Raw genomic sequence first — 24,297 nt, 5'->3', positions numbered from 1 at the left:
CACTGTCAAAGTGAAAACCCTCATTATGCACTAACTACTTTAAACTTATAGCAATGGATACAGACCCAATAATGGAAGACTATAGAATGCAGCAGCTACTATTACAGCAGCATGCCTTTCAATAAAGGAGTCACAAACATTAAGAAAAGATGCCACTTCATTCATTCCTGCTTCTTGTCAGTGTACTCACACACGTAATGCTTTTTGCCCCCCCCTTATCTCATCTTTTGGTATTAGCCTGCAACTCTCTTCTCTCTTTTTCTGGTAATTTTCTCATTCTTCTCACTCCTACAGATCTGCAGAAAATTCATACAATAGGATGCACTGAAATTACTCCACACCTGATGCCAATTTTTGTGTAGACTGACTGTATGTTTTTTATCTCTATACCAATTCCAAAGTACCACCCCAAACCCTACCTTTCAATGTTTCACTTTCTCTGATAAGGAAAGCTCCAGGACCATTTCCAGGAGCCAGGAGTTGTCTTTCAGCATCTTTTCGGGTTATGTCTTTGAAGAACCATCTGAAAAGTATTTCAGAGAGTTAAAACCACCTCTTTCCTCACCCAAGAAGGATACACCACCAAGGTGAAGAAGTTTGCCAGAATTTGGAGACTGGGAGAACTTACTCTTCTGTTTCCAGGGTGTTTACTTTTGCTACATAGTTGCTGGGAATGAAACCTTCTTTTCTTGTCGTGAGAGATTTTGCTCTCCACCATTCTCCGGATCTGAAAAACAAAAACAGTAGTACTCACAGGAAAGGAAAATGATGCATTGTTATTTAGGTTCTAGTCTGCTGAGAGCTTTGCCCAGGCTGGAGAGAGAAGCACAACCTTTCCTCTGAGGTCAAGTGCCCTGAGAAGCCACTGGCTCTGCTGGATCAATGTTTGGTCACTGCTACTGAGGCAGCTGCCAACCAGAGAACTATAGACTCAAAAATGGTTTGGGTTAAAAGGGACCTAAAAGATCATCCCTGTCATGGGCAGGAACACCTTCCACTGCAGCAAGTTGGCCAAAGTCCTATCCAACCTGGAATAACTCCATAAAGCATTTGTACTATGACATGTAAGAGAGCTCACTTACTGTTCATACACCCATGGTACAAGTAGGATATTAAAGCACTGTAGAGGGAATTAGATGAGCCCAAAGAAAATCTGCAATACAACCAATATTGCCATACTTACTCTTCAATAACTTTCAGTTTTTCTCCTTTTTTGAAGGACAAGTCCTCTTCATGAATGCCATCATAGGGATACAAAGCTACCACAATGACTCCCTGCTCCTCTGCATCTACAAAAGTAGAAAGACAAAGGCATGTTCACATCACTTTGCAGGCTGACATGGGCACAGCACAGAGCTGTGAGGTTTCTACAGAAACATACCTGTACTGATAAACCTCTGTCCTGGTAAGAGTTGTGCTTCTGGATTTGCCTACAATAAAATATGTCTTTAATTAAGCAGTTTTAGATCTTTGTGATGATCTTAAATTACAATTACATATTATACAGTTGCTTTGCTATCAGCTCATATGTCTTAAAAGGAAATGCTCAGATTTTTTTCCCACCATTCTTCAAAATATGTCTTATATATAAAAATATACATTATTTATATGACAATATAAAAATATAGTAAGTCCCCTAGATTTTAAATTGAGCAGCTCAGACCTTGTGAAGGTGTGGCACAAGCTGTGGGGAACAAGTTCACAGCTCTGGGACTTCTGCTGAAGAGGCTTTAGGTAGGGCACTTAAGCAGGACAGTTATTACCATGTAGCTGTCATGCTAAAGAACTACAAGCATGGTTATGCCACCAAGACTGTGCAAGGGAAAAAAAGAGTAATTAAAAAAAAAAAAAAAGGAGTTTGTGATGTGTGTTCATCGACTGAGAGCACACTGAGTTCACTGTGTCAGCTGGGGAGAGAGGAGAGCAGGGAGCCATTCACACCTGCAGGGAGCAGGTCCCTGAACAGAGACAGTCAGGACACAGTTCCCTCAGCACAGTAGAGAAGGTGGGGGAAAAAAGGTACCAGTCAGGCTGAAAATTAGCAAACCACTTGGTACCCAGCAGAATTCCCCATCCCAGCACTCCTCCTTCCAATGCCAGGCAGCACACATGGAACACGTTAGCCTGTTCCTCCTGCAGCACAGAGCTGCTCCCTGCACCACTGCACCCTCCCAGCAAGGCTGAGTAGTGGCCCTCAGTGAGTGAAGCTGACTAGAGCTGGTATAAAATCACCCATGATTAATTCAGCCTTTAAATGGAATAACCAACACCTGGATCCCACAGCTATAAAAACCCAACACCAATGCTTTAAAAAATGGATCTAAACTACTTCAGGTTTTCTAATGTCATCCTAGCATTCTTCTACAGACATGGTTATATCTACTCAAGCATTGCTAAGTTACTTTTTTATGCAGAAAACTATGACAAACATAAAGTAGCAAACCGCCATGTTTTAATTTTTATTCCTCTAGGTACTTATTCATTGAGGGTGAACTGCACACAATTTGAGTTTTTCCATGCATATGTTTTGGATTGAAATTTAAGTTACGCCAGTCATGCTTTGTTCTTGCTACAGGAATTCTCTCCTGGGACTATCTACTTACTGGCCTTTGCTGTTTATTGGACGTTGGATCCCTCACATAAATAGTTCGTTCAGTTTTACGTACTGGTTGGTTCTTCAAATCTAGCCCATCTCCATGCAGATTGTCTTTCCTTTTTGATTTTATACACCCCATATTTCCTGTTGAAATAAAAAAGGTGTTAAACAAAATCATTGTGCCATAAAGCAAGCCCTTTCCCGTGAAATCATCTGAGCTACATAGTAAAAATGTTCTTCCTTCTCATATAAAATAGTTCATGGGAAAAAAAAATCAACTGAAGGTTAGGCCCACACACTGATAACTCTTTTCTGTTGCAAAGGAAAAAAATTACCTCATCTCAGTCCACAGAAGAAGTAAACAGTTATTTGCCATTTCTTCAGAATTTTTATATTTTTTCCCTAATCTACTTTTCCCTGCCCAAACCCCTTGTATCTTTCTGATACTTCTCTGAGCTTTGGAATAGACAAAACAAAAATGCAATTATTGCAGGGATAACTTTTATCTGTATATTTTAAAGAAAATACTCTTTTGGAAGATATATGAAAAAAATTCCTGTCCAAATTCTGAGAACTGCAGCTGGAAGTAGCAACGCCTGTATATCCCCACTTCATTTTGCAGATGCCAGTCTAGCAGGGAGCTGTGTTTGATTCAAATCCCTCTCACATGAGGCTGATGACTTGTGCAGTCCCAGCTCCATGGCAGACACACTGCTACTGTGTCCTTCAGCAGTGCATCTCCTTGCTCACACAGGCACGTTACAGCAGCCTAAAACAGCTGATGTGTGTGCCACACCATGGCAAATCACCACACCAGGATTTCTTCTTCAGTATCATTTAGAAGGCTAATTCTTCTCTCAGGATGTGCATCCATGCTAAATCAGATGAGATACAGCTGTCAGCATCTGCATGACTGGAACCTGACTGCTAATCCCATGATACAATCACATAGTACTCCAGCAAATATATATATATATATAACATTATCTCTACAATCCTCCCTCCGAGGAGAGTAATTATACTTACTCTTCAAAGAATCCACTATGAATGCTTTTCAACCCTCTCCTTCCCTCCTCTCTCCCTCCTTTCAGGTCAGTGCTCTAATGCTAGGTTCACAGTCACATTTTCCCTTGCAGGCACACAGTCTCACTCCCCCCTGCCCTAATTAATGTTTAAAGCCAGTTCTTTGAAGAACAATGTAAAACCTAAAATAAGAGCTCGGTGCAAATATAGGCTCAAGTAAACAAACACAGCTGGAGAAGCTAAAGCAGATTCTAAGACTTTCATCCCACTTTTACCTTTATTTCTAGGATAGAAAAGGCTCATGGTAGTGAATAGGTTCATGGTAGTGAATAGGTTCATGGCAGTGAACAAGTAAAGTAGTAGCAGAGGTGTCCATTGGCAGACACAACTGTACCAATGGGATGGAGCCTTGCAGCCACAAAAATTAACCAGACTGGACTGGGTCCATGTTAAGACTCACTTTTGTAACAACACCTATGACAATCACAATCCTAACTGATTACAAAAATAAACCAAGGCAACAAGCAGTCTCACATGGCAAGTCTCAACTTCCAACATCACCTTCATTTAATGTCCCATCCTGCCACTGAGGAAGCACTACATAATCACACAATGCACTGTCCTATCCACAGTTAGAGTTTTTTCTTCTAAATATGACAGAAGGATACTTCCTCTCCTACCATTTCTGAAAATTATCTGTCACCTATTGCCAACACGTCTTGGATGTCTATAATATTCAGCAGTGATCTGTGATCCTGTTTAAAGCAGCATTAAAACCCATTGCTCCCCTTCTTGTATTCTCTGGAACTAAAAATAAAAGGAATCCTACAAAAAATCAGTAGGCACTGACCAGGGAGAGAATTAAAGTTTCCTCTTCTTGACTGTCAACATTTCAGTGTTCCCACACTTATTTGAAAGTACTGGAGCACATCTTCATGCAGGAGCTTCCCTTAGAAGCAAACATCTTTAATGCTTAATTTTAATGCTTTCATTTTTGTGATGCTCAGCTACATGTGGGTTGCATACTAGTTGTTTTGCAATACTGAGAAGGATTTTAAAATTTATTTTATTTATTTTTAACTGTGGGTATGTAGATGACTCTTGTTCTGTCATTCATGGTTCATAGGAAATTTCTGTACACCCACAGGCAGACTGGTGTTTGCAAACTCACCCTAGACATCAGGAAGGCCAGTGTTTAATTACCTGCTGTATCTGCAAGATCAGGTATTTATCCACTTAAGTGCTAACCTTTCTGCTCTTGAATAGTTCTGCTTGTACAGAACAAACAGCTGAAGTGGAGGGCATGAAGTAATTTGATCTAAGTTGTCAGCCAAAAATCCCTTTCCCTATTCCTGTAAGAAAGCTGAGCACATCTTTAGAGATTGCAGCATGCCCAGTGTCAGTGTAAACTCAGAGAAAAGCATTTTTACTCAGATTTTTTTTCTGCAGCTGAAAGCACATGAACAGCTGTCAGTTCTCTGCTGTGAGGCTGTGTTAAGCTCAAGGTTGGCATTTGTTCATGACAGTAAGAACTGATCAGCAATAACTATGTAGAGGAGCTTTGAAATCACACAGAAGTTTACTTTATGCCATGTGAAATCACACAAATCAGTTTGTGAGATGACCCTTGTGATGGCTTCAGACAAAGAGAAGATCCTGAGCCTCATCATCAAGCATTGTTTTTTCTGGGATCTTTTCCTCATGGAGGTGAAAGTCCACAGTCCCCACAGGACTCAGCTGGTTCTATGTGAGCAAAAAGTCCCAGCTGTGGGTGCTGAAGCCCACAGCTGGTTCAAGGGGATTATTGCCCCTTTCACTCCAGTACAGCCCCAAGGATTGAACATCTAGGAGGAGCCAGCTGACAAGGGTTTACCTAAAGCTGAACCCCACACCGCATTCTCCCAAAGCAGCCCCATTCTTGCACTTCAGTTCTGCTCAGGAACACAGGTTACAGCTGAGCATGTGGGCAACTGCTTCAGGAGTGGCATCCTGACCTAACTAAAACAGCAGTGCAGGGAGGAGAGTATAAATAAATAAAACATTTTACTTGCTGTAAATGTTTGTTTGCCTGGTGCTCTGTAGCTGTGTCACAAGGAAGTGTTTTGTGCAGATAAAAAGAGAAAGAGAATACAGTAAGCAAAGAGCAATACAGAGAGCCCAGCATCATTACAAACCAAACTCCATTATTCTTTATCAGAGATAAACATAATTTATGCATCACAGAAAATGCTGCCAGTCCCTACTCAGAAGTTTCCCATTCCAACAGCTCTGCAATACAGGAGACTACTTCCTATTCATGCTTTGCATTTATTGTCCTGTCCACACCTCTAGACATGAAAGATTAACACTGAATTAAAAGAAATTCTATTTTACATAGCTGCTAATCTTTATAAATAGATATCTAAAAAAGTAACAGCTTCTCTTTTAACAAAGAGCATACTGTAGTTTATGGCTAGAAAGTAAACACAAGTACTTAGGTTAACAGCTGCAAGAGGTGACAAGAATCTAGGTTCAGACACCCTTCAAAAAGCCACAGGACCATCCATAACAGCTATCACACAGAGCCTCTGCAGCAGGTTTTGCCAAGACACTGATTTTGATGTCTACATTTGCCTTGAATTTTTTCCCTGAATCCCCTATCTCATCTTGCTACTACTACAGCATTTGGGTCTTCATTCCAAAATGGTTTGGGAGGAGTGGAAGTCAGAAACTAATGCAGCATTCTTCCAGGGTTAATAGCTGCTCTGTCCCCAAAATAGAATTCCTTTATCTGCCCTTTTCTACACTTCCAGCAAAGTAATGTGCCTAAAGACACAATACTTCCTGCTGCAGGCAGCCAAGTTTCATGTGACAATCACCTGTCCATCCACCATCAGCAGCATTTGGGGTTTCATTTCATCCCAGTGCTTACCCTTTGTATCATCTACAAAGGTGATCTCATTTTTCATTTTGTGTTCATAACCATTCTCTTCCTTGTGATTTTGTTACATACAACGTATATGGTGCATATTAGAAGTTATTTCCTAAAAAACCCACTTGACATGTCTGGTCTTTTCTTGATCAAAGTCATGTCTTCATGGAAATGATTCTCAAATCTTCATAGATTATACTTCAGCTTTTCCAATAATAAATTAACTTTTAAAATAATTAGAACTACAGCACTGAGCATACAAGCTCTATTTTATCAAAGTATGTATTTTATCCACTAAATATCTGTTGTTGACAAGGTTAGCAATCACTTACCAAAACACCTATGTGGCTTAAGGTTTTAACAGATATATACATATGCATTTTAACAGGTACATAAATAAAATAAATTTGTATTCAACTGAGTGCAAAAAGTAAACTCTTCATTTAAACCACAAATTTTTCATGATTAAGAATAAGGGAAAAAATTTAAACCCCCAATTTACTCTGAGTCTTGAATATTGCTTTATATTTAAACTTTTGAATCAAAGAACAGGAAGCAACTGTTTACATCTATAAATAAAATCCAAACTGGTTACACACCTGGAGCTTTAAAGGAGGCTTAGAAAGCAGAGGAGTAAATAGTACTATTTTTAATATCTCTTCCAAAATTTGAAAACAATACCACTGCCCTCTTCTGTTTTAGATGCTTCATTCTAGCCTTGAATGCCAGTTGGTATGCTGCTACTTTGCAAGTCATAGTCAGGGTAACACAGTGATGCCTTCATCAGATCTCCTAAACTCCTGTGCATTTCCCTCAAAGTCAAGGCAGAAGTGTCTCAAAACTCAGAGTGATCAGCTTAAATTAAAACTGCTGGGGAGGAAGGATTGTAAGCCTGCTCTACTCAAAGACACAAACACCTGCTGTCTCAGAAGCTCATCCAACATTCTATATCACTTCAATCAACTGCTCAAATTTATAATTCTATGAAAAAATATTTAAAAATCTTAAATGTAAGAACTTCATTTACCTTAATCTTCAGTGCTTATTTTCACTTTATGTTGATCTGCTTCCACATCATCTGTGGAAGCAAAGTGTTGTAAGGATCTCCTTTATCTCTGTTATTGGGACTATGAGGAGGACTATTTCTGAGAAACTTGGGTTCATTTCTGACCCATCATTACATGGCAAAGCAACTACCAAGGAATACAGAGCAGGAGTTTAACTAGAGGTGGCAAAGCTCAGCAATGGCTTATCAGTACTGGTCTACACATATTTGTGCAAGTGAAGATTTGCCACTAGACCACAGTGAGAATAAGAGTGACAAAAATACATGATCTGTGGTTGGGAGCAATATGAAAACATCAACTGGAGAGCAACTGAAGAGAAGTTGTTTTCTGTTTCTCGCTGGTCTCAGAAGTTGTTAGATTTAAGCTTGTTCAGCCTTATTCTTATACCAGCAATTCACCACATATATCTATAGCTATATATTAATTGAATAATATATAATAGTATCTATAGATACACATTGCAATTTTACTGTAAGTCCTGACTGTCTGATAACTGTCATCAAACTAGACTCATGCAAATGCAGAAATCTGGGGTCAGCTTTCATTTTGAGCTTGTTTCACTTCCCACATCTTGTTTTTGCACTGGCAGATAACTAGGGGAACTTAAGCAGTTTCTTTCTCCATTGCCTTTCTGCTAAAATGGTTCTGTTTGTCTCAGTCAATCCTTGTTGCATGTATTTTAATATTTTGTCAAATTTAGCTTATAGTAGGTCTGGATGACTCCATCTCTGTGTCTCCCAAATGGAATTCATCCCTTACATGATATGCATGGGCATACATCACCATGTGCTCCCTGCAAGGCTCATGGAAAGGAGCACGGATAACCTGAATCCACTCGGTGCGTGGCTATGACAGACTTGCCCTGTGTTGACTCCCACTGCTCCTCAGTTGTGAGAAGCCACAGTCCAGCTGCCAGCATTTAAAAGAAAAGTAAAAATAATGGGGGAATTCTTTTAACTGCTTCAATATTCTTTGTGGAAAAGGTGAGACAAAGTTAAAATAATATTTTGACATAAATATCTATATAAACAGGTCAAGAAGAGAAACAAGTTAATCCCCTGTGTAACCAACATTACTGTGGTGAAAAAGTATGCAACAAGCATGTCACTTTAAAATTTCCTCATACCTGATCTCACTTAAGTCAATCCCTCAAATTTTCCAAGGTCTGTCACAGCAAGACAACATTGCTATCTAGTTTATCAACCATGATTAGAGCAAAGGACTACAAAATACTCTCTGGGAAAGGCAGATCTGTTCTAGGCAACACAATCACATGGCACAAGCTCAGAAGCAAGTTTTCCATGCTCCATTTTTAGAGAGATTAATGGGTGATGGTGGGGAAGAACAAAATATTATTGCTGAAATTTTTCAGAACCTCACTCTGCTTGGCTTAGAAGCTGTCACGTTAAGTCCCAGTCTTAAAAATGTTTTGGAGACAATAATGGCATTTAGCCCTTCATCCTCTTGGGAGATTAGGAAGAAGTCACATCTTTTTCAGCCTGTCTTCTCGACTTTAAAGACCAAACCCTCTCAGTTTTTTCCACTTCCACTGGTTATCCTAGCAACCCTTCTCCAGATGTGTTTCACTTTGAAGCCATCCCTTTAAACTACAAGAGGTTGGAGCTGCCCAGATGTTTCAAAATGATTTTCAGCAACGCCTTGAAGTAAATAATATTACTATTTCTTCCATCTACTGAAATACATCACTCAATAAATCCCAGAAATTAATTTATGATTTTCACACTTTCATCACATTGGCCTTTCATAATCATATGGCCATCCAATAAGACATCCAGGTTTGTATCATTTTATAATGACAAACTACTGTCATTGTCACAGCAGACTTTCCTATCTCCTATGGCATTATATTACACCCTGATATTACATTTCTCCCCATCATTTCCCCAGGCTATTTGTCGTGCACAATATTCTCAGCCACCTGTGTGTTTCTAATGCCTCTCAATATCACAAGGGACCTCACATTTTTTCATTGCAAATGAAAGTACATTTTAAAAGTCTCAATATAATGCTAATGTAACACCAGGAAACAGAAAGTGGTCCTGCTAAGAGACTGGTAGTGGTTCCTGTCTGCTGCACTTCCCCTTGTTCCACTTCTTTCACAATTCCTTCCTTAGCAATTGAGACCAAGACAAATCCTACTCTGTCCATGCTATCTCAGATTATTTTTATGCTTTCCTACATCAGTGACAGAAAGTATCACCCTACCACGTTCATGCTCCCAAACACCTGCATTCCTACTATACTGATACATTTATCACATTTCTACTTCCTCTGCAATGCTCAGTTTTGAGCCCTGTACCAGTATTTCTGTCTCTTCTTTTCCAAGACCTGATTCCCAACATAAAGGCACAAATTAAACCAACTAAACCAGTCTGGGTTGGCAGACACCTACCCTGAATCCTCTACCAAGCTGACTGCTGTTCTCAATGAAATTCTCACCACCCATTCCTCTATTGTTTGGTGTCCTGTTTTTCTTTCCCACATTTGCCTTCATATTGAAATGAGGCATAAGGACTTTACAATATTCATACCTCAAGTCCACTTCCTTAAAATGGAAATTCAAGTTACAACAGGGCCAAAAGGTGTGCTGCCATAAAACTGTATTGGAAGTGAACTGTGGATTAGAATCAATAAAATGGTTTGGGTTGGAAGGGACCTGCCAGATCATCTAGTTCCAAGCCCCCTGCTCTGAGCAAGGACACCCTCCACTAGACCAAGTTACTCAGAGCCCAGTCCAACCTTGAACTTTTGCAGGGATGGGGCAGCCCCAGCTTCTCTGGCATATATGTGCCAGGGCCTCATTGCCCTCACAGTACACTTCCTAATATCTAATCTAAACCTGCTCTCTGTCAGTTTAAAGCCATTCCCCCATGTCCAGTCACTCCATGCCCTTATAAAAAGTCCCTCTCCAGCTCTCTTGTCATCCCCCTGTAGGTACTGGAAAGCTGCTCCCTGGAGCCTTCTCTTCTCCAGGCTGAACAACCCTACCTCTACGTCTGTCTTCACAAGACCAGAGGAGTCATACAGCAAAAAATGTCCCAACAGCTGACATAAGAACTGAGAACTTTTGGTGAGATAAAATATCTGGACTTGCCATACTGATGCTGTATTGATGTGTTTCTGGAAAAGGCAGACCCATTCTGAGCAGCAATATCATATCACATCATATCATATAATATCATATCATATCATCATATCTATCTTTTTTTCCCTATACTCCCCATTAATTTTTTTTCTTACTAGATGAGGCTTTTTAGTGATGCATTAACCAACATGAACGAACACATTGCTATACTAAATGGCAAATAAGTGACTTAAGTTATCCCATCCCAAACTTCCAATAGGAAGAAGTGCTTTGGTAAAAGTAATTCTATCAAAGTAAACACTTTTCTTTATTCAAATGTCATTTTCCAGCCTTTGCCTGTCTTTCCTTCAAGTATCCAGGGAGAGGGTAACTTTATTCAGTGCTTGGCTAAAATACACAGTCTTTGCTGGAGCTCATAAATGACACGTAAAATAAATATCATCATAGCTGATGACATGAAAAGTAGCTCTAACAGGGGTGGGAAGCTGTGGCCAAGAAAAAAAAAATCTTCCATTTTTCTGTAAATTCACTGCAGTTTTGTCTAGATTAGTTAAAGTCTTAGTTTCAGGAAGGAATTTTGGCAGTTGGTAAAAAACAAAAAACCAACACATTAAAGTAAATAAAAATCAGCAAGAAACACTGAAAATAATGTCACTGTGGTGGTATAATGATGTTATAATGCTTTCGGAAGGATGAAAATAAAATCCTGAAACAAAACATCACATTGAAATGAAGCAGAATTTGTACAAACTGCTGATCCTAGTTTATTGACTTGAAGAAAAAAAATTACCAAAACACAAGTTAATCCACAGAAGATTGTAATTTTGCTAACATTGCATAATAGACTTTATATATTATGAAAATATTCCATATTCATTTAGTTAGTATTTTTGGCACGAATTTTAAACCAAGTCTTACATTAAAATAACATCTGTTTTCTGACCTTATAATACTTGCTTCATTTTATTACAATCATTTGCCTCAACTGCATCCTCCAGAATTTTGAATCAATATCAACAATGAATTAATTCACTTTGCCAGCCCTCAGGCAACCACATCTTCCATTTCCTCAACTTTTTTCCACTGTACTATATCTTTTGAAGATAGGGGGAAAGGTCAAATAACATCTTAATTTGACATAAGAGAATAAATACTTCTATCAAATTCTTCAAAAGGATCATATGACATGGAACAGAAAAGCCGTGCCAACACATTAACCAATTTAAAGCAAAGGTTCCCAAAATACTTTAAAGACTTTAAAGTGTAATGCAAGCTATAAGTAAAAATGTCATTTTCTTGATTGGTAAAAACTCTCAGTAATAACAAACAGCAGCTTCATTTAACCAAATCTCCATTTCCAAATGAAAATTTGGCCAAACCACTACACTGAAAAGGATCAACATTCTTCCTAACTATTTGGAAGTGTCCCAATCCAGCTAGCAAACCCCAAGGTCGACATCTACTTTCCAGGTTGAGTGTATCCATGACTCACATACCGTTTTTTCCAGCTTTAAATTGATGATTTTGGCCAACAATGGCAGTGTGCTAAATTTTCAGTAGTCTATCTTTGCCCTGCACTTTATGTATGTATGTTGCTATGTATTTCTATGCCTGCCACTAGGACAAGGATCTTTTTCCACTCCTTTCTAATGATTAGAGCAATAACTGTGGTATAGGAAAATGAGAAACTACCCATAAAAAAAAAGTTGGTGGAATGAGGCCCAAGAGTAGCCCCAAGGTCTTCATCCTCATAACAAGTGACATGATGGAAGGATAGGACAAGTTTCACACAGTTCCTTTGGAGAACACACATCTGGGAACTATTCTTCTTTACTCACAACTATTCTTCTTTACCCAGCTATTTATCCTCCCCTTCCCCTTCATAGACAAATACTTTGCCTCTCAAAACAAGGTATAGTTGAGAGATGTGCAACCAGAGCTTCTCTGTGAGTCCCAAAGGCCTGGTTCATGCCCACAGTGGCTTTACTCAGGTGTTGATTTTGATATACACTTTGATGTACTGGAAGCAAAGGCACAGCCACACAAATCATCTTCACATCACTGTGCAGTGCCCCATGCCTGCATTTACAGCGTGACACGTGGAAGAGAAATGAGAGCTTCTTCCTGTTTTCTGAGCCTCAGAAGACAAAAAGGGACAAAGTTAGCAACTTGCTAACTTATAATGAGTTTGGGGAATCACCACCAAGCTGCACCCTAATGAGCTCTTCTGCTGGAATTTGTTACTCTGCCCTCTCCAGAAGGGGCAAAGGAAGGTGTATTTGCAGGTAGCAGCTGATACTTGAAACTCTTGTCTCCTTCAAGTAAGGCAGCCTAATGTTCAACCTCCACATGCTTGGACAAATGGATTGATGGGACTCTTGTTGAAGCAAATTAATTAATAGCTACTATGACCTAGGGGAGAGGATAGTTACTTATGAAGGTGGCCTTCAAGTAATTAATATCTTGGCAATAAAGACTATTTTGCAGATATGATCGCTTGCTTTGAATTGTGCCTGTAATTCAAACCCATTGTTGTATTGTAGATAGAATGCAAAGATCATGAACATCATGAAACCACCACAACATAAAATCATGGACTTGTTAAGGTAGGAAAAGACCTTTAAGATCATCACATCTAAACCATGTCCCCAGCTGCCACATTTAGAGAGGTGTTTTGAATGCTTTCAGAGATGGAGATCCTACCACTGCCCTGGGCAGCCCGTTCTAACACCTGGCTACACTGTCAGTTAAGAAATTTTTCCCAATATCCAGTCTAAATCTCCCCTGGCACAACTTGAAGCAATTTCCTCCTGTCCTGTTGCTTGCTGCTTGGAAGAAGAGATCAAAGCCTACCCTCACACAACCTCCTTTCAGGGCACTGCAGAGAGTGATAAGGTCTCCTCTGAGACTCCTTTTCTCCAGGCTAAACAGCCCCAGCTCCCTCAGCCACTCCTCATAGGACTGTGCTCCAGACCCTTCACCAGCTCCACTGCCCTTCTCTGGACTCGTTCCAGAACCTCAATGTCCTTCTTGTAAAGATGGGCCTAAAACTGAACACAGGATTTGAGGTGTGGCTCCACCAGCGCTGAGTGCAGGGGTCAATCCCTGCCCTGCTCCTGCTGGCCACGCCATGGCTGTTCCAGCCCAGGATGCCACTGACCTTCTTGGCCACCTGGCTGGCTCATGCTCAGCTGGCTGCTGAGCAGCACCCCCAGGTCCTTTTCTGCCAAGCCACTTTCCAGCCACTCTGCCCCCAGCCTGCAGCGCTGTGTGGGGTTGTTGCAACCCAAGGGCAGCATCCAATATTTGGTCTTGTTGAACCTCATGCAACTGACGTCAAGCCATCAACCCAGCCTGTCCAAGTCCCCCATCACATCAATATAAACATGCTGGAGGACAGCAAATTCACAGCCAGCAAGCCCTGATGAAGGTTTTGAGGGTGGTCTCATAGAAAGTATGCCACTTCTCCTTTGGGTTTATCTTCTGTTTTCAGTGTGTTTAATAGAAGAGAAATGGGGAACAGAACAGAAGTGCATATTAGCTTTTGTTCTTTCAGATTTGGGTAACTATATCCCCAGGGTATAAATAAATTTTTATAAACCTTACCTGGTTTCATGCATTCCACAATCCACTTTCAACATGGATTATTACAGTTATGGCTAAATCAGGGCAGAATGACTTCTGTGTCAATGGATCCTAACTGTAACAGCCTTGCCATTGTGCAACTCATATTACTTTGCCCCATGCTGAATTTGCCATTCTGCTTCATTGGTCAGAAGGCTTCTTTATCTGCTGTCACCTCCATGTTTGAATGCTGATATGTACTTATGACTAAGCATAGCATTCTTGTTATAATAGCATCATATTATGTCTTGAGCATGTCTAAAGCACTGAACTTCACAAAAGAGAAGCAGATTTTTTTTCACTATCTTCAAACACCACCATACATTTAAATCGCAAAAAAAAAAAAGTTACTCTTCCTGCAGATTATATTGTGTTTCATTAGCTGTACAGCACTAGATGAACACAGAACACTCCTGAAACAGAGGACATTGTACTGGGGTATGTAATATGGATTCAAGAATGAATTCTACGCTCAGATAAAAATTTGGGGTTAAATCATTCATGCTGACGCGAGCTAACACTCAAAGTACAGTTCCTCCTGAAAGTTTGCAAACATTGGACAAGTTTGCTCAAGTTGCAAGAGGAAACTGCAAGAGTTCTCAAAAAAAAAAAAAATCAGCATCAGATCTGGTGCCACTAAATTACGTGGCAGAAATGAAATTTTTTGCTGTTTAATCTTTGCAGGGATACTAGACCAGCATTCAGCACTTTAGCAACTGCTAAAATATCCAGAGGAGAAACCACCTTGTCTTGTTCTCACTGATGTTAAGTAGCGGAATCTCCCTGAACTTCAGGGGTGTAAGAACATCCTCCAGGTTCTGGCATTTCACAGAAGCCTATTTATAACTCAATTCTTTTACTTGACTTTAAACTCTGTGTTATTATATTCCTTCAAGGGCATGAATCTAAACCAGGAACGTACGAGTTGATTTTTCGCCCAACTTAGTAAAATGTTTCAAGCAACTGTTGCAATTTGTCACAGGTGGTGTAGCACCAAAGGGTATCATCTGAACCAACAGTTTGCTGCAAACATGATAAATAGAATTAAAAGAGCTCTATGACTTGCAATTTTGGGAGGTTTTTAGATTAAGTCCTTGAAATCAGAGGAGTTTTTTTAATAGATACAAGTAGACCTCTCTTAAGTCTACCAAACATATCCTGAGGGGCTGCAAAATTTCACCAATTTGGGTCTGAAAGCTTGTCATGTAAAGAGGAAAGCACACTCTAACTGAAGTCTTGTGAAACTACATGCTCAAGCTGGGGTGGCAGTAAGAGTGTAAAAGGAAATACCTCACTGAAGGACATATGTCATTGAATCAATAGGAATTCACACCCAAGTTTCTAAGCATATTTTTCACATTTATTACACACATGAGCAAGAATAAGAAGTTTCCCTAAAGTTAACCAAAATTAGAAATATTTTACATGCTTTCTATTTCATAAAGGAGTGAGAGTGAGAATTTGGAAAGCTCTCTTTGCTGGAAAGATTGTAAATACCTGATCTGACAGTTCACTTGACTGTTCCTGCTTCAAAGGTTCTAAGGAAGAACAGGAGTGCTCCAATTTTAAACACAAGTATGTCTTTGCAGATGATCTTTCTCAAGGGCGTGAATGAACAGTTTCCCATATTACCAGGACAGCAGCTATGCAGGTATATTAACTTGATTAAAGTTCTTTTCTATTTGAGAGAAATTATTCTGTACTAAACAGAAGATCTGACTTGGGACCGATTTAAAGATGCACGTTGAATTTGCTCAATATGCTAATTTATTTCATTTTCAATAACTAATAATTTGACCTCTGCTACTATTTTAACTTTGCCTTGAAATTTCTTGTTTTCTCACTCTAAAAACAACCAACATTTTTGTGTTCACAAAATGCCACTTCTGGATTGTGCAGCACTTAGTATTTTCTGTTGTTTCAAGTCCTGCTTAATGGTCAGTTGATAGCAGATGAAGACCTAGCAGTTACAACCATAGCAACTTTCACTGAACCAGGCTCTGATCCTGCAAGTGACAGCACACAGCTTGCAGGAGCTGGACAAACTTCAGGAGACTCACACCAGGACTTTCTGCACAAAGGGCAGCACACAAACCTTAAAAAATAGGCCAGCACTCACAATAGTTCTAGCAGATTTATACTCACAGTCAGCTGGAGGACCATGACAACGATCATTTTTACATTTATACTGCAGATTGCAAGAATTTCATAGCACTATTGGCTGCTCATTAAAGCTTGCAACCTTTGTAACTCCACATAGTTCAAAAGTATACAGCTCACAGGCAGGACATGTGATTATGCTATATTTTGAAAAACTTAGATTGTGCACAAGCCCCAGTGTTTGAATGTGACTTTAGCCCTCCCAGCCCATGCAGCTAACTTTCAAAGCAAGAACTAAAACTAAATCAGTGTTCACAATGGTTATCCAAGTTTGTTTCAGGAGAACAGTAACGAGTCCACAGCTTGCATTTCAATTCCACAGTATTAAGTATTGGGCAAAGAAGATGCTTTAACAACTGGTAAGACTTCTTCATTGTTTGGCCACGCATGGGAAGTCCTCAGGACAACACAAACCATATGAGAAAAGGTGTAGGAGAGGAGGCCAAAATCCTTAAGAAATCAGAATTGGGGTTGATACTGAGAAACAAATTAAGCAGGAAGACTGCAGAAGCAAAAAGACAAAAAGAGAAAAACGAATCAAATAAGAATGCAAAGGATAATAACTAATTGGGTAGAGACAATTGTAGTTCCTAGGAAAGCATATATCCTCAATCAGTATGACAAGATACAGAACATGTAACAAACATATGCATTCTGTGCTCCAAGGAGAAATTACTTCCTGTGTCATACCATACAAGCCACCTGCTTTTATTGCAGGAGTAGGGTAAAGGACCTTTCACTCATCCAAACCTAGTTCAATACATATGATTTGAATAAGCTACTCAGATGCATTTTTGACACTTGTAGCCTTGCTTAAATGCTCCATTAAGAGCAGAAGTATTTTACCTGAAGCACCCTTCTCCCACTTGCTCACTCTACCAAAACTCTTTTCTGCTAGTGCCAGCTCCATTGAACTAGGTTCTTCTAAACTTGCACTGCCTTCTCAAAGCTAAATTTCTTCAGTTTCACTTTCTGTGGAGTCAGTGTATGGGGCACACCAACATCAATGAGCACAGAACATCAACCCTGGAGCAAGAGCTGTTGTCTCAGCACCACATCCACACAATACCAAGACTTGATTTCTTCTCTGCAGACCAGCATGCATGCTGATAAATCCATGCTCTGCTTCCCTGAACCAGAAGTGTTTACAAGGAGGGTCAGTGCTGGCTCAAAAACTTTTTCCAAGCACAACTACACAGCACACAAAAACCTGCATGCAACAGAAAAGAAACTTGACCAGAGAAGGTCAAAGCAGCATCACAAGAAGGGCAGACAAAGTGGCAGGGGACAATCCACACTGGCCATTTTCAAGACAGAAACCCGTTTAAATCAGTTTGAGGTCACAATTTTAAATCAGATGTATCAAACAGCAGCTATCTGTCTCTAAAGATCACTTACATAAAATGTACATATAAATGTACATTACACATAAAATGTACTCTACACAGAAGAGTCCTTGCTGATCACCTACAGAAGTACAAAGTTGCCCTTAAACAAGGCACAGCCTTAAAATACTTTGAAGGCTATGCCAGTCCTGCCAGGCTGGTACTCCACTGGACTCATATCTCTTCCAGAGGCTGAGGGTATGTATTTCTGGATGACTATTCACTGATAAGAAGTTTACAAATGATAATTGGATTATGAAAGTTGATAAGGCTTACTCTTCCAGAAAGGGAAAAGAAAATTTGCTGCAGATGTCTAAATCAAGAGATGAAATAAACAGTTTATAACATTGACAATCCTGAAGATTGGAGAGAAAGAAACAGCAGAATGATGTTGGCAAAAAAAAAAGAATGATGGGAGAAGAAAAAAGAAAACAAGGAAATTGTGGTAGGGAGTACTCCTACAGCAGGGTAAAGACTGAAACATGGATTTTTCCAGGAAACTGGGGAGTAAAAGCCTCAAACAAACAGCACATCATTACTAATGAAGACATTTGAAGCAGTGTGGGTCAAGGACTTTTTGGAAGCGCTGGTAAGCATTATGGCAGAGGGAGGGGAACTGCTCCCAAGGAAATTTAGCAGGAGATTTTGAGAAGAGGCAAGCTCTCCAGTCAGGCACAGCAGGAGCACTGCTGTCTACTGCTTGCCATCTACATCCCAAGATAAGTGGGCTTAGAATTCACCTCAGTATGACTTGGTGCTTCTCCACTGGTGCCATGACAGCTGCTGCAACCTCTCTTGAAGCCAGTGCAGGTATAGCTGGACAGAGAAAGGAGGACAAATTGCCACACCAGCAATCCAGCAGAAGAGTTGCTTAAAAGGCAGGTTTTCCAACACCCCTCATGGGCTGCAATGCTTCCCTCCAGCCTTTGCACAGTTCAGCATATCTTTTGCAATGGTAAGCCTGGGGTTACAAAAATGTACTTTGAATCCCATTTGCACATTCTGCTACATCACAACGGCACATTCAAATGACTCTTGCAATGTATTTTGAACAAGTCAAACACAGAACATCCAATATAGGATTTCCTCTTTCTCCTGCCCATCCCCTTCCTGTTTGTTTACCAAAAACTTTCACTTCCTCAGTGACACTGACACCAGCTCTGGCAGTCACTTAACCCTGGTTCTCCAGTCCTTGTCCACTCACACCTGAATCAAAGCTCCCCAGGGCATTTAGTACTTACTGAAGGGTTTAAAAGATCCAACAAAACACATGGTAAGGCTGGGGCTGCCCTGGAGAAAACAATTTTCTGTCCACTGGATCTAATGAATATAAACTTCATTATTCTGGCAAGGGACACTCTAGCAGGCAATTTCAATATATGCAATAGATGTGCTACTGTTCAGATCTTTCCCTACTCAGTTGATACTACCAGGAAATATACTTTTTGTATGAATAAAGTAGAACTAAGTCACGGGTCAGACCTACTGATTTATAAATGTGTTACCACTACATAGCAATTCATTCAAACATGGTCTTTAAGTTTTGGTAATTATTTTGTTCTAAGCCCCTAGTGCAGTCATATATGGAAAGAGAAAACTTTAGCAGCCAAATATACTTCTGTACTAATTCCTGTGATACCATATTGCTTCAGTTTAAACCTAAGGTAAAACCCAAGTAAGATTTCATTAAAAAAAAATTAAACAGGTTTGTATACACCTATCTGTACAAACTAATGAAGGAAACATGAAAAACAAGCAATAGATTGTAGATACCACATCAGAAAGCCCACTTAACAGATTATGCTTTTTTTGACAAACTTCCTGAAACTGCTTTTTTTAAACCAACAAAGGAGAAGTTAAAAGCACATCCCAGAGGGTGTCCTTTCCCTTCAAAATTTTATCGTTTCCATACTTAGGGCACCCCTCTAAAATAGAGAAAACTGCAAAAAGTGCCATTGCAGAAGAGTAGCTGCATCCCATAGTTCAATACCTTTGGTGAACTATCACATGTTCCAGTTTAAGATTGCACTATTTCCTATCACAGCCGGCCTTTGCAAATTAAAGTAAGAAATTCTGCAATATGACAACCACAGGAAGAAGAAGCCTTTTGCCACATGCAGCAGGGACCATAGAGGAAGAAGGACACTTTGTTCAGACTGTTTATCATTGAAGTCCTTTGAACTGAAGACGTAAGACAAGTGTGCTGTGCAAACACAGGAACCAATTGTAGATACTTAAGATGCCAGCAGCTTGAAAAAGATAGGCAAAGCTGGACCTAAGGGAGACAGAACTAGTCCACCCTTTTAACCCACCAGAGAAATGAGATCTACCCATTATTCCCTCCACCTTTCCCTAGTATCCTCCTTTCTTTTCTCCCCAGCAAAGTCTTACTGTCAAAATACCATTTCTCGTCTGACACTTGCCTGACAAAAGTAACCAATCTATTTACCTCTATAAGTAGTTCTTTAGGGCACAAAACAAATACAAGTATCCCATAAATATTTGGAGGAAATGCTTCCAGTACATGATGAGTTCTGCCTTCACATTTTGTTCCATGAAGCCACATTTTTCAGGAAAGATGCTGAACTCAAATGTGAATAATTCAGTCTCGGAAATTACAGCATTTAATGACAATGTCAACAGGAAATGTATCTGAATCAGGCAAAAATAAATATGAAAGCACAGACCTTTCTATCCTTCCCTGAAGGACAATGAAGTTTAAACTAGGAACAGTCACACTGAGGACAGTTACACTGCATTTGTCTTTTATTAGTAGAGGCTGATTTCTTGGAGAAGGCACCACTACTGTTTACAGGGTGGCAGACTCTTTCACCCTGCATGCGTCATTAAAGACTGTTTTCATACAAATGCAATTTTACATTTTTATCTACAGTTTCCTGTGGTAAGACTTAGCAAGTCTGGAAGCCTTTCTTATTACACCATCTCTAGCATTCCTACACTCTCATTAAAGAGGGAAGAGAAATAAATGGGAGAAGTAGGAAGTAGGAATATGAGCAACAGGACAAAAAATCCTAATTCTCAGCTGGGCAACTGGTTTTTCTATAGAATGAAGCCTTTTTGCTTAGAGGTGGAAATCCTACAGAGGCAATACTATAACAAATGCTGCTTAACAGAGTCACATGGTTTGGTGCAATTATTTACACAGTCCATAGCTTCAAAAGGAAGTATCATTCCCTGCATATAAAGCTCACACAACCCCCAGGATCCCCAGCCCACGGATTCTCCTCCTATTCCTTGCATTAGCACATGATGGCTCATATCCTTCTGAGATCTCTGCGGCAGCAGACATCCATCTCTGTACTCATATCTCTTCCAGAGATATGTGTGTGTACAACCACGCTATCACAGCAGACTGCTAGGAATCCTAGGTTATATCTAACACCCACCCCATTAGTTAGTTAGTTAGTTAGTTAGTTATTCCCCATGTACTTGTCTTCAGTGTTCACTCAGTTTGAAAAAGGCTCCCTGAACCCTAAGAGTAAAAATGGCTTTACAACTCCCTGAACAGAAGAAAAAAATGTCACTCAGTTACTCAGGATATGCACACATGGAAAGGAGGAAAGATATCATCCCCTTCCCAGATCACCTAGCCCTTTGACAAAAACAAAAATTGTCTCCTGATCAACATGTGTTCATCCTGAAATCTCAATGATTCCTATTAAGATTCAAAATAACATGCAGAGTAGAGGTAGGAAAACATCTCCTTTTTGTGACAGCAATGGAATAACATCTGAGATTAAATATTGCAGCACTTAAACTTTCCCAGCTAACTACAGAGAGGTCAATGTTGCTCCCTGATGCGCCCCACAAGAAGGATTGGTCAGGTGTAGCATCTCTGAATTGGTGAGGCACCCCACTGAAGAACAGAACTAAGCTGAGCCAGGAGACCTTGGACTTGTTTTCATTGCCTGTCACAGGAACTGTTCCCCTCAACACTTGCTGTTCTGTGATGCCATTTAGCTTACAGGAGTCAGAAAGGCCACAGGAAGAGAGGTCACTTCAATTACATAGATAAACTGAGGGGGGGAAAGTACTATGAAATAGTTACTTACACATTCATAAATACTTATCAGTTCATAAATACCTGCAAGGAATTGTTTCACATTTATGGAAACTCTCTTGAAAAGGGTAACATTAAACCCCATAGTATTAAACAACTTAAAGGCAACAGGGTTTAACTTTGTGCTGTAAAGTTTCACAACTGATTGCTTTGTCAGAAAGAGTCATTGCACAACTCCACTGGTCAAGGGGCTTAAAAAGGAAGGCCTAAATCTTCTCATGTCTTCTGCATATTTCTGTGGGAAAAAACCTTTTATTTACTAAAAAATAGAGAAAAGCAGAATAACTTGAAGCCAGCCAGCTACTGTAGATGTAGTACTGTACAAAGATGATCATTCTATGTCATGGTTTAAAAAAATCTATGTCAACAGCAAACAATTAAGAGATTTTTACATTATTAAGTAAAGAATTCTTTCCTAACTAGTCTGTAGCTCACAAAGTTGAAACAGAGAAAGAAAAAAGCTTTAAATCTCAGAAGAGATCCATAAAACGAGACATCTTTTGATCTCACAGTTCATTAATTTCAATCCTTCTCCAAGGTTTCATAATATCCTATTAACAGTATCTAACTGATTTCTAGCCTGTTGCGACTTTGAGAGAAAATGATTTGATTTTTTTTCTCGTCCATACTTTCAGTGCTGTTGATAGTACATATTAAAAAGATAACACCTATTCTGTCCTCAATGTTGGGTTGGAAACACGCAAACACACAAACACAATTTCACTCTCCTTTTGGTAAAACTGAGCTATGTTTTCCCAACATAGCTTTGCAATTTCTCAACACGTATCTTCTGCTTTTTGTTTTAACTATAGTGATACTGTGTTGAGTGCAGACTTCTACATGGCACTTGTACTTCACAGATACTTTCAATTAACATTACTATTCCTAAATTGCTAAAGTCTTACAGGTACTTGATGGGACCAAGCTTAAAAATTTTTAATTTTCAATTTGTACTACGATGTCCTAAAATACATTAAGATTGGTCAGAGTGTTTCTCTTTCTTCAAAGGTGGGCACGAAAGGCAGAAGATGGGATATTGACCAGGGGTTTCAGATGAAACCAGCTCTATGCTCCCTATGTATATCCACGGGAATATAACCTGGCTAAAAAGAGCTTTAACTGTTAATCCCTTTGGTCTTTAGTGCCAACAGACGGGAGCAAGGCAGCAAGATGAGTTTGTGCCAACCCATTCACTGCAAACCCTTGAAAGATGCAATTTCAACAGAAACTTAACTGCTTTACTGAAGGTACAGCATCAGCTCCTAAACTAAAATTGTAAGGAGAAAACCCTTAAAGACCGTTCCTCAGGAATGCAGTACCTATAATAGCAGTCTGCAAGAAACACCGTGCACCAAACATCACAACAACATTTTCTCATCTTTCTTTTAATTCCAAGCACATTTGAACATACACTTAAGAGGAAGAAGCTTTAACTTGCAGGACGCACCAGAAAACACGCTCCTAGAAAAAAGCAGTGTAAGAAGGGATACCCAGGTATCGCATCACCTCACCTCAGTCAAGGCTATCGTTTTGGCTCGAAACGCCGACTGCGGACTTAAACCAGCTAATTTCACACGCTCCCCGGCACGAAACAGCCAGAAGGCACCCGAGCCCTCCGGATCCCAGCAGAAACCAGGCAAAGGGATATGAGACAAATCACGCTTTTGAGAACGATCATTTCATCCCAAACGCGGTTATTCCCCTTAAGACCCCATCCAGTCCTACCGGGCAGCTCGGGCGGCAGCGGCACCTCCTCGCGGGGGCAGAGGCGAGGGAGAGCCGCCCGGGGAGCGCCCGGTCCCGCCGCGCCGGGCGGGGCGGAGCGGGGCGGGGGCGCGGAGCGGCGCGGCCGGGCGGCCCCGCGGGAGCAGCCGGCACCGCCGCTCCCGGGGAAGGCACTTACTGAGTGCCGGGGGCTCCGGCGGAGCGGCAGCGGGCGCAGCGCGGGGCGCGGAGCGGCTGTCCCGGGCGCCGGGCGGCGGGGCCGGAGCGCGGCTGTGGCTGCGCGGGCGGGGCGCGGCCGCGGGAGGTTCGCAGCCCGGTTACTTCCTGCTGCCGGGAACATTTGCATGGGGTGGACAGCGGGGAGAGCGGCAGAGCGGGGGGCGGCCCGGCCCGGCGGCTGCTCCGGCTGGAGGCTGTGCCGGGACGAGGTGGGGCCGCGGCTGCAGCGGGGTGTCGGGGGTCAGCCCCGCCGAGCTGCCTCAGAGGGAGCGAGCCACCTCTAAAAGTTACAGGAAATAAAACCCTGTTAGTCCGAGAGGTAAAAAAGGCTCTCTTGTTCTACCAACGGCCAAAAAACCATCTTGAACCCCAAAAATCCACTGTAAGCAGCTTCTAAGGT

The 24,297-nt window shown here is 40.7% G+C and overlaps 1 protein-coding gene across 7 annotated transcripts in view; it reads right to left on the bottom strand.

Annotated features, from left to right (window-relative positions):
- Positions 1–24,007, bottom strand: part of LYN (LYN proto-oncogene, Src family tyrosine kinase) — a 49,603-nt gene extending 25,596 nt beyond the window's left edge. Inside the window, exons 1-6 of one of the 7 annotated variants that reach the window (XM_054633723.2) lie at positions 23,857–24,007; positions 2,604–2,740; positions 1,382–1,430; positions 1,184–1,289; positions 629–727; positions 420–523 (exon numbers count right to left, since the gene is read on the bottom strand). In XM_054633723.2, coding sequence (XP_054489698.1) covers positions 420–523; positions 629–727; positions 1,184–1,289; positions 1,382–1,430; positions 2,604–2,735 — 490 coding nt within the window. In that variant the 5' untranslated portion in view covers positions 2,736–2,740; positions 23,857–24,007. The other 6 variants (XM_054633746.2, XM_077185687.1, XM_054633738.2 and 3 more) reach the window with 6 other exon arrangements.
- Between the last annotated feature and the right edge of the window lie 290 nt (positions 24,008–24,297).

Source organism: Agelaius phoeniceus, chromosome 1, assembly GCF_051311805.1.
Source record: "Agelaius phoeniceus isolate bAgePho1 chromosome 1, bAgePho1.hap1, whole genome shotgun sequence".
NCBI classification, from domain to species: domain Eukaryota; kingdom Metazoa; phylum Chordata; class Aves; order Passeriformes; family Icteridae; genus Agelaius; species Agelaius phoeniceus.
The sequence above is the reverse complement of the archived record's forward strand: the minus strand, read 5'-3'. Positions and strand labels throughout refer to the sequence as shown.